This window comes from Macaca thibetana, chromosome 1 (genome assembly GCF_024542745.1).
Source record: "Macaca thibetana thibetana isolate TM-01 chromosome 1, ASM2454274v1, whole genome shotgun sequence".
Classification (NCBI taxonomy): Eukaryota; Metazoa; Chordata; class Mammalia; order Primates; family Cercopithecidae; genus Macaca; species Macaca thibetana.
The window spans coordinates 42,318,796-42,330,398 of NC_065578.1; the positions used below are offsets into that span (position 1 = coordinate 42,318,796).

The 11,603-nt window shown below is 45.2% G+C and overlaps 1 protein-coding gene across 1 annotated transcript; it reads left to right on the forward strand.

Moving 5' to 3' along the window:
• The first annotated feature begins 2,651 nt into the window (after positions 1-2,651).
• On the forward strand, positions 2,652-11,221 carry CFAP144 (cilia and flagella associated protein 144). The gene is made up of 4 exons (XM_050801066.1): positions 2,652-2,874; positions 5,564-5,623; positions 7,638-7,741; positions 11,036-11,221. Exons 1-4 carry the CDS (start codon positions 2,742-2,744, stop codon positions 11,141-11,143), a joined length of 405 nt encoding a protein of 134 aa, XP_050657023.1. The 5' UTR covers positions 2,652-2,741; the 3' UTR covers positions 11,144-11,221.
• The last annotated feature ends 382 nt before the right edge of the window (positions 11,222-11,603 follow it).

The following is an 11,603-nucleotide window of genomic DNA, read 5'->3' on the forward strand; positions in this document are numbered from 1 at the left end:
CTCTGAGGGTTGAGCCTCTTGCTCAGTCAGCGCTGCTACTTCAGAATGGGAAAGGTAGCAGTCTAGAAGGCAAGAATGTGTCCAGATCCTGAGCAGATGATAGCATCAGATGAACACATGACATTAAGAAGTGCTCTCCTCAGGCCGGGCGCGGTGGCTCAAGCCTGTAATCCCAGCACTTTGGGAGGCTGAGACAGGCGGATCACGAGGTCAGGAGATCGAGACCATCCTGACTAACACAGTGAAACCCCGTCTCTACTAAAAAATACAAAAACTAGCCGGGCGAGGTGGCGGGTGCCTGTAGTCCCAGCTACTCGGGAGGCTGAGGCAGGAGAATGGCGTAAACCCGGGAGGCAGAGCTTGCAGTGAGCTGAGATCTGGCCACTGCACTCCATCCAGCCTGGGCGACAGAGCGAGACTCCATCTCAAAAAAAAAAAAAAAAAAATAGTGCTCTCCTCAAACTGAGGTCTGGATTCAATATAATCTCAATAAAAATTCCAAAGGATATTTTTAGGGAACTTGACAAGCTCGTTATCATTTATATGGACATACAAAGGGCCAAGAAGAGGCAAGACTCTCTTGAGAAGACATCCTTCCCTACCAGATGTTAGAATTTGTTACACAAATTATGATAATTAAGATAGTGCACTGCGATTGCTTAGACAAATAGACCAATGGCACAGAATAGAGTCCAGAAATGGACTTGCACATATGGGGACACTTTCTTTATGGCCGCAGTAGCACAGCAGACCAGTGAGGAAGGACTGTCTCTTCAATAAGTTGGTGGTGGGTCAACTGGATACTTGTTTGGAAAGAAAAAATGAAGCTGGATTCCTACCTCACACTGCACTCAAAAACCAGTTTCAGGTGGAATACAGATCTCACTGAGAAAGGGTAAAACAATAAATCCTCTTAAATATTAATAGCTCTGCCCACAAATGGCCATGGAGCTCTTGAGATGTACTATGAAGTATAAAATCTGCACTGGATTTTAAGCATTAGTAGGACAAAACAATGTAAAATATCTCAATAATTTTTATTTTCAAACATTGAATCATTGACAAATTGGATATACTGAGTTAAATATCACATTATTAAAATTAGTTTTATCTAATTCTTGCCCTCTTAATGCAGATACTAGAATGTTTTAAATTACATGAGTGGCTCAGCTCATACTTTCATTGAACAGCACTGCTCTGAAAAGTAAAATAAAAATAACCTCAGGTCATCAAATTAGAAAAAGATGTCTTAAATGAAAATCAAGAAGCAATAATCATAAAGGAAAAGACTAATATATTTGACTACGTCTAACTTTTGGTGTCCAAAAGACACCATTAAGAGACTAAAATGGCAAGCCACACAGAGGGAAAGTAAATTTGCAGCATGTACAGCCCTCAAAATAATACATTAAGAACTCCAACAAATTGATAAAGATAAATGATCCAATTAAAAATTGTGTTCGACACTGTGTCCCAGACTAAACCCATTCTGCAAATCACATTGTGTTCTGAGTGAATGAATGAATGGATGAATGAATGAAGTACTGAGTGGGGAAGAGCACAGTCTTCAGTCAGTATTTAGGTGCTTACTAAAACTAGGGGTGGCTTCTTTCTTTTTGCTAGACCTACTTTTGATTCTTTTTTAAAAAAATCTTGTTAGACGGAGTCTCTGTCACCCAGGCTGGAATGCAATGGCGTGGTCTCAGCTCACTGCAACCTCCACCTCCCAGGTTCAAGCGATTCTCCTGCCTCAGCCTCTCGAGTAGCTGGGATTATAGGCATGTGCCATCACGCCTGGCTAATTTTGTATTTTTAGTCGAGATAGGGTTTCACCATGTTGGTCAGGCTGGTCTCGAACTCCTGACCTCAGGTGCTCCACCTGCCTCGGCCTCCCAAAGTGCTGGGATTACAGGCGTGAGCCACTGTGCCCAGCGATTCTTTTAAAATAAACTACATTATTTAAGGTAGCTGGCAGACTCAAATTCATAGAAACAAAAAGTGAAATGACAGGGGCTGGAGAGAAGGGAAAACGGAAACGTTGTTTAATGGGTGTGAAAAAGTTCTGGAGATTGGTTTCACATAGTTTGAATATACTTAATACTACTGTACTGTAATACTTAAAAATGGCTAAGATGGTAAAATTATAGTATGTGCATTTTAAACACAAACATTAAAAATAAACTATAAAGTCAGCAAGTTCCTTAATTAGGAAAGGTTTACTCTGTCAATATTATCACGTTGGTAATCTTGGCCACACTGGCCAGAACGTTTTCTCAGAGAAGAAACCTCCGATTTTTTTGTGAGGTTTTGATTCTGGGCATCTGCTTTAACGTGGAAGAGATTTCTGACTCCTTCCAAAAGCTTTTTTAGGAAATGATTGGCCAACGTGAGGTCCAATCATCTGTCCCTTACCTCCTGGGTCTGCCCCCTTGCCGGGAAGCCCTTTCCTGGCGGTATCCAGGGGACCTTATAGTAACCAGCCGGGGCCTGAGAAGCTGGGGCAGGTGAGTGCGGCGCCAGAAAAGGGCGGGGCGCGAAATAAGATCCCGACAGGCGGGCGCGGGGCGGGGCGATGCAGGCAGGGGAATGGGTTGGCCGAGTGAGACCCGCCCCGACCGGGCAGCACTACCAGAGCGCTGTTGCCTGGAGACCGCGGGACGCCGTTGCCTGGAGACAGCGGGGACGCGCTGCCTGGAAACTGTGGAAGGCCCAGGCAAGAGGGCACGGGGCAGCCCAAGGCCATGGCGGGACACCCAAGAGAGAAGGTGATTCCAGATGAGGTCCATCAGAACCAGATCTTGCGGGAACTGTACCACAAGGAGCTACGAACCCAGAAACTCTACACGCAGTATCACGTGAATCCCCTCCGCAAGAGTGAGAGGCACTGTGGGGCGGGGGAGAGGCGACAGCGGGAGGGCGTCGGGGAAGGAGCCCTCCTGGCTGCGGGATGGGAACGCGGTCCCAGCAAAAACGCTTTCCCCAGCATCCACCCCCTTTCCTAGATTTCAGGAACCATGACTTTGGAGAGGCCACATCATATCAGATGTATTCGCTGTATTAAAGTTCATGCGCAACACGATTAAACCTTTTCGTTGTAGAAGAAAAAAAAGGTTGTATAGCTTTTTATGATTTTATTTTTGAAATAATTATATTTTGCGGGCTGTTTGTGTTTAGTTTTTGTTTGTATTTTCGGTTTTTAACAAGTGAAAGGTTTTCCTTCAGGCTTCTTATATTGTCCTTCGGAAAGTTCCGGGGTGCCCCCTGATAAAACAGCCCTACCCTCCACTCTTGTCTCTGTGCACCCTCCTTGGGCAGTTTGATCTGTCCTGTCACACCAGTTTCCCCTGAATGCCACTGGGTCTCAAATGGAGCTTCAGATGCACACGCCCAACCACCTCCCAGCTCCCCTCCCTGGACCACCCACAGGCACCTCACACCCAGCAGGAGGAAAGCCAGGCTCATCCCCACCTTTCCCACTCTCTGCTGCTCCAGAATACCCTGTCACTGCAAAAGGATCCCCGGATGATTCACTCTCATGATCAGGATCATTCACTCTCATCTAATGATCTCGTGATCATTAGAAGCCTCGGAGTCCTCCTCAAGGTCTCTCTCCCTCCCTCCACACACTTAAAAAAGGCACAAGTCCTGTTTATTAACATTCCTCTCCCCTCACCTACCTGTTCCTGCTTCAGTGAAAGACACTATCATGCATATGGATTCCTCTCTGCCTCTGCTCAGGTACTTTCATGCTCTAAGTAGCACCTCAAACGGCCTCTGCCTGCATCCTCATTCCTGAAGCCTCTTCAGGGCCCTAGTCCTTACCGCCTGGATTGGTCTGATGGGCTCCCAATTCCTTATTCTCTTTCCCTCCAAGCTGGCCCCTCCGACCAAACGCCTACACCCTTGATAGCTTAGTGCTATGCTAGGAGGACAATTAGATCACATCAATCCCACCTAAAATCCTTCTTATAGCTTCTGAGGTAAAGCTTAAATCAATCCGGACATAAGGCGCATTGGAACTGGCTCTGGTTCCTGCCAGCTTCATCCCATACTCCTCTCCCCGACTTTGCCCTGCTCCTTTAAGAAATGCTTTGGTGGCTACTCTGCACCAGCCATTGCTGATGAATCCCACACACACTCCTTTCCCCCTGCTGTTTCTAAATAAATGGATTTCCCAAATGCATCATGTCATTTCCCACTTTACCTGCATAAACATTGTTGCTTCTTCCTGAATGCCTTTCCCAACTCTGTGCCTAGTAAGTAAAGTACACTTTGTTGCCCGGCTCTATAGAGAAAATGTACTGTCTTCACTTTCCTTCTAACTAACTTGGTTTTCTTCTGGAGCCCCCAACCACTAGTTTCAGGAAAGCAAATTAGCGTGGAAAGCCATTCAAACTGGGTCCATTCCAACAATGGAAATAACCTCTTCAGGCAACCTTCATGCTTTCTAGGGAAAACGCTGTCTCCCAGCTCATGTCCCTCGAGCATGTGAGCCATTGGAATAAAGTGAGAAAATATTACAACTTGTATTGATTACTTTTATTTATAAAGATAGAAATTTTCATCGCTAATATACTGATAATAGTACATAAAAACTATATAATTATACATATTTTAAGGGCGCATGCTCTAAAGTCCTTTTACTGATAGGAGTTTGAGACAAGCAGCTTGGAGACCACTGGTTTCTACTGGTGTCTGCTCATTTCCCACTACTCTCCATCTGGCTCACTCCACTGGAGCCACTCTGGCTTTCTTGACGTTTCTCGAACTCCCCAGGCTCACGCTTACACGCTTCCCACATACACAGCACATTCCCTCATTTCATTCAAAGCTCTGCTAATATGTATCTCCCTAGAGATACATCACCAACACCCCAGCCCCAATGCCAACTCTCCATCCACATAACCTGCTTTACTGTTCTCCATCACACTTACATTTGCCCACTTACATATAGATAGATAGATAGATAGATAGATAGATAGATGTTTATTGCCTGTCACCACAAATAGAGTAAAAGCTCAGAGGGCACAAGAGCCAGCTCTGTCTTGTTTACAGCCTGTTCTTCAGTGCACAGTAATTATGAGCTGAGTGGATGAATGTGGGTGCTGCTCCTCTGTTACCATGCACCCTCCTGGGCATAGATCACTGCCTGGCAAACCTTTTTGGCCTTCCCCATAGGCCAGCATTGTTCAAGAGAATTCATCAGTGATGAAAATGTTCTCTGTCTTGGCTGTAGTCAAAACTGTAGCCATTAACCACATGTGGCTATTGAGCACTTGAAGTGTGACTAACGTGACTAAGGAACTGAACATCGTATTTAATTTTAGTTATTCAAATTCAAGGAGCCACACGTGGCTGATGACCACCATTCTGGGCAGTGCCACTCTAGACTGTCAGGTTCTTGAGGGCCTTATCCAATCGCGTATTATCCTAGCACCCAGGATAATGCCTGGCATGTACCAGTGCCAGATGGGTGCCCTGTTTAAGGTGGGTCTTAGAGAGGGCAGGGAATTCATGTTTTAATCTGAACCTGTGATGCCATTTCTTTTTTCTTTTTTTCTAGTTCACACAATCACCAGGAAGCCCATGTCTTGGCATGATAACCTGGAGGAACCTGCAGATGGTAAGTCCTGGGGTTTGAAATGCCATTGAGATACAGCCCAGAGAGGCAGACCGGCTGGAGAGACCCCTCAGGGTACTGATACCCGGGAGCACGCATCAGAGTCCTCTGCTTTGATCCTGAAAATGGGACTCATGCTAACCAAGCTCAAAAAAGATGGCTACTCAGACAGTCTGTGGCAGATAGAATAAAAAATAATTTAAAAAAAAATTTAGTATAATTTTTAAAAGATGGACATATGCAACTATAACTGTCAAGTCAACTAGTGTTCCTACTGGCTTAACATTGCCTTCATTCATTCATCAGATATGTAAATGTTACAAGCACAAGTTCTGAAGCTGTACTCACTCAGTTCAAATCCTGGTTCTGCTACTCATTAACTGTAATATTGGGCAGGTTTTTCACCTCTCTTAGCCTATTTCTCAGGATTGATGTGAGGATTAGACAAAAGAATGCCAGTGCATAGAATAGTAGCTGGTACATGGTCCTCAGGAAATATTAGTCCCATTGTTATTTTCATTATTAGGTAATCTCTATGCTGGGTCTGGGTTGGGGAGATCTCATAGCATAATGAAGAAGAAGAGAAGTAGACTTGGAAATAAGTAGACAAGTAAAGAGGGACTATGACTGGTGTGAGAACAGCATAGGAAACAGGTGCCTCCGTCAGGCAGTGGAGTTCTGGGAAGACCTCTTGGAGGAGGTGACCACAGGGTGAGGTGGAGAAGATTGTGGAAGGACATTCCAAGTTCTATGGAAAATTACAGAAAGAGAAACATGACTACAAGTAGTTTGGCATGGCCACAACATACAGGTGGAGAAAGGGCCCTATTTGGGAGTGAGGAAGGAGAGATATTTGGTGGAAAACCGCATCCCTCTTGGAAAGCTTTCCTTCTTCCCCTCTACCTTCTATGAGCAAACTTTGGTGAAGGACAGATGACCGTGGCTGGGATGGGAAGTAGGGGAGCAGAGGATCTCAGAGCATTATGAAGGAGGCAGACAAGTCAATAGACTAATAGAGAGGGCATCATCACAGGCAGTAAGGTGTTATCCATAGTGTTCTCTCCTGACTAGGGCAAAGGTTGCAATCTGAGAACCTGTAGCAGTAAGGAATACAACAGGAAATGAGGGTCCTGAAAGTCAGGCAGGAGTTAGCTGCCCTCTCCCTTACATTAAGGATGTGCCAGCCCAGTGTCAGTCCCTTGAATCACCTTCCTTCATTTCATTCCCAGCCATCTTGCTGAGATAGACATTTTCCTCCCATTTCACAGATGAGTGAAGTGTTGCCCAGAGAAGTGATGCCACCCAACAAGCCGGTACTAGCACTGACTCCAAAGCCCAGGTTCATTCCATTGTCCGCCTGCCTCTCTCTGGCGGAGACTTGATAGGGCAGAAGAACTACGGAGCTGCAAATCCATCTGGTGTCGGCAGCCATACTTATTTCAATACACAAAGATTTGACCTCACTTCTTACAAGCTGGCTTCTCACTCCCTGCTGTGCTACACTGGCCAAACTTGCTCATGCCTCGGGGCCTTTGCTCTTGCTGCCTGCGGTGTGCTCTTCCTCTGCCTCTTCCAGGGCTGGCTCCTGCTTGTCAACCAGAGAGGCCTTCTCTCGCTGCCCCCTCTACAGCAGCTGCCCTTGCCTGCACATGATCCTTCACCTATTCCTTTCTTCACAGCGCATATCCCCGTCTGCCACCATCACGTCATTTTGTAAACCTGCATACTGTGTCCTCTGCCCCGTCTAGACCATGAGCTCTAGGAAAGCAGGGACCACGCTGTCACTCAGCACTCTATGCCCAGCGCCCAGAACCATGCCTGGCATAGAGTTTGAGCTCACTACCATCTTTGTTGAAAAATGAGTGGAGAGACCAGACACCCTGGTCTCAAGGCTGAGGCAAACCTCCGAGGCCCAGATGCTCTGCCTGAAAGGAACAACGTGGACACAGGAAAGGGCACAGGACCAACCTCTGGTCCCAAAGCCTGACTCCTTCATAACTCATACCTCATCTCCCAGCCAGGTTTCTGAATCTTATTCACCATACTGCCCAGGGACCAAAGAAGAAGTACCCAGAGACACAGACTGAAAACCAGGAAGTTGGATGGGACTTAGAGCCCTTGGTAAGCGTGGCTCCTTCCTCAGGAAACACGAGGAAACACAGCAGCAATGTAGGTGGTGACTGTAGAATAGAGCAGGGGGCCAGACATGCCTGGGCTTGAACCTGGCTACCTCTTACCAGCTGGGTAAGTTACTAAGCTCTCTTATGACTCAGTTTAATTGTTGTAAAATGGAGCTAATACAGCTAATACCTATCTCAAAAGCTTGTTATGAGGATGAAACTAGGTGATATTTGTGCAGTTCCTGGAACAGGGCCTGGCACATGGTAAACACTGTGTGTTTAAATAAACGTACTGACGACAGATACCTAAGTCAGCTCCATCAGCTATCAGCAAGGTGGTCTTGGGTGTGCCACTCAATATCTCTGAGTTCTGCTTCCTTATTCATAAAAAATGGACATGTGACTGGGCGTAGTGACTCACGCCTGTAATCTCAGCACTTTGGGAAGCCAAGGCAGGCGGATCACCTGAGGTCAGGAGTTCGAGACCAGCCTGGCCAACATGGCGAAACCCCATCTCTACTAAAAATACAAAAATTGGCTGGGCGTGGTGTCGCATGCTTGTAGTCTCATCTACTGGGGAGGCTGAAGCAGGCGAATCACTTGAACCCAGGAGGTGGAGGCTGCAGTGAGCCAAGATCATGCCACTGCACTCCAGCCTGGGTGACAGAGTGAGACTCTTTCTAAAAAATATATATATATATATATTAATTTTAAAAATATATAAATAAATAACATTTTTAAAAATTAAAAAATTTCAAAAATTAAAACAAAAATACATAGAAAATGGAACTGTGAGTAAGGATCCTCTCCTTGTTTGATAGGAAAGGCACAATTAGCCACTTTGGCACACAATCACCCTAAGGAATACAGTGCTTCTGTTTTTAAGGGAGAAATGTGCAATATGGAATAGACAAGTCAAAGAAATTTCTGCCACACAAGTCTTTAAATCTGCTTATATCTTTGATCATGCAGAAGGTTTTCATTTTTAAGTCATCAAATATACAACCAATTTTCATTATGGTTTCTGGGTTTTGTGCCTTGCTTAGGAAAACCTTCAACACCTACATTATCAAGCAACTATTCTGTATTTTTCCCTAACTTTTTTTTATTCTTCTTCTCTCTGTTTTTTTTTTTGTGTATATATATATATACACACACACAAAATATGTACATATATATGTACATATACACACATATGTATACATATATACGTACATATACACACATATGTATACATATATACACACCTACAAGGAGGGACTTGGTACAAAAGGATAGATATGGTTAGAGAGCTGGAGAAGATAATCCAAGAGAAAGAGGAGGTGGGGAGGTCTAACATCATGAATAAGAGAAAAGTGTTAAAATATGTATTCAGTGACAGTTATTGAATATAAATATGAATAATAGGCCAATATTCAATGACTGTTAAAAACCAGAAGGAATGGTACTGGAAGTGCTAGTGGAAAAAAATGAATTTTAAATTTAAAAACCAGAAAGAAGACTTTTCAAGTGGGGAAACTACTGTGAAAGGCGTAGGCACCTCTATGGGGTTTTGCGGTGAGGGAGGGAGAGAGACTGGCCTCAACTCTGATTATAGCATGGGCAAGTGCGACTGTGTAGCCAAGGAACAAGGCGGGGGTCAGTGATGGAAAAATACTAGGAGGAAACATCAGGGGTAGGGGTAGATTCTGGCTAACTTCCACCTAACAGGGAGCTTGCTGAAGGCAGGCTAGCAGGATCAGACATCCCCTGGAGAGTGGTGGAGGATGAGGAACCCAATCGGATATCAAGGGTGATCAGATATGAAAGGTGGGGGGGTTCTGGTTAAATCACCTTAGCAGGATTTTTGCTAGAATTGAACAATGCAGAGGAAATGGAAATCCCAACCTCAGACCTGGTTGAAAAGTAGTTCAGGGAGCCTGAATAAAGTTTGCTCAAGGAAAAAATCTTTGCTAGGGAGAAGAAAGGTTGTGAAGGAAGGAGTGTTGGCATGAAGATAGAAATCAGCCAAGATAGATCACGAAGCAACTTAGAAAAATAGTACAACGCACAAGTAAATTAATTCACCACTCTTCACTTTGTTAAAGAGTAAAGACAGGCCAGGCGCAGTGGCTCACACCTGTAATCCCAGCACTTTGGGAGGTCGAGGCAGGCAGATCACAAGGTCAGGAGATCAAGACCATCCTGGCTAATACGGTGAAACCCCGCCTCTACTAAAAATACAAAAAATTAGTCAGGTGCAGTGATGGGCACCTGTAGTCCCAGCTACTGAGGAGGCTGAGGCAGGCGAATGACGTGAACCCGGGAGGTGGAGCTTGCAGTGAGCTGAGATAATGCCACTGCAGTCCTGCCTGGGATAAAGAGCAAGACTCTGTCTCAAAAAAAAAAAAAAAGAGTAAAGACCTGGCTCACACAAGTACAAAGTGTGCATGTGGAGATGTTGCATCTTTGACCCTCCAGGACATCTCATGCAGGCTTACGATGACAGGAAGGACAAGTGTGGCCTGCCCTGCTCAGACCTTCGTAGGCTCTGCAGATCACAGATGGCAGGTGTCTCCAGATCAGTGAGCACTCTGGAGTTGCAAAGGGTCTGCAAATATTCCATGCTGTTCATTATCATAAACCTGAGGACAATGCCATCAGAGGCCACTGTTAGCATAGTAAGAAAGTGTACCTTAAAAACCATTAGATGCAGGTGCTGTGCAACCAGAAGAGGTAACTAAGTTGGAGCTTCAGAGTGAAGTAGTTGGGGCTTGATCAGCAGCAACTGGAAGCTCCCTGCCCCCTGGCAGGGCCTCACCTTGGATAGACAAGATACCTCCAACCTCAGTATTGGGACACTGGCAAAGCCAGACTCAAGGACCATCACTCAGCCTCTCATCTCCTGGTAATATTTTCTGGAAATACATTTTTAAAATTATTTGCACGGTGTAACTTCTATAAGATCGATGTGTCGGAGTGCTGACTATTACTCAGGTTCTATGTGACTCTTTCAACAAATTCATTCTTTCAGCAAATATGCATTGAATACCTAGTGTGCACTGGGTCTTGCTCTAGGTGCTGAGGATACTGTGGCATCCAAGTCAGGCAGTGGGACAGGGAAGACCACAACCGTGCATAGGTTATTCTCCTCCGATCTCACAACCTTTTTGATGTGCATGTGGTCATCTCCATTCCACAATGCAGCCACAGGTCAGGAGGGTGAAGCCTGATATAAGCCAAGTCCATTGACTCCAAACCCAGGTCCTCCTGCATCCTCACAGACTTCTTCCTGATTCTGCATCCTCCTTTCTAGGTCAACCCAGAACGCCATGACCACAGGCTGAATCACTTCAGGGTCTGCAGTGACATCACTCTGTACAAGGCTAAAACATGGGGCTTAGGAGATGATCGCCACAAGTAGCATCCCAGCAGAGGATCCCATCTGTGGATCTAATGCCCTAAGTGTGCACAGCCCAGAGAAATAAAATATAACTTTAAAGTCAAGTCTCACTTTTCTCATTTCTGGCTGAGTCCACTGGTTGAAATCCTTGTGTGGTAAAGTAAAGTGAGAAATCAGATAAAGATGGTGGGCTAATTGCACACAATCATCTGCTCTGCCTTCCTAATACTAATAAAGGATCACAAAGGGATACAAAACCCACCACTGAGAGAATGGAAGGAAAATGTTACCAACAGAAAAAAACTGGAAGTGTGTTCAGGAGATAGAAAGCTGATGGAGGAGGATGGCAGGAACCACAAAATGCAAGCTGATGGAACGCCTCTGAGCACAGGCCTTCCAGAACTCTAGACAGAGGTTCAGGACTCTGAGACAGAGTGGGATGTGAAGCAGAGAACTGAAATTGGATGTGGGTAGGGGTAAT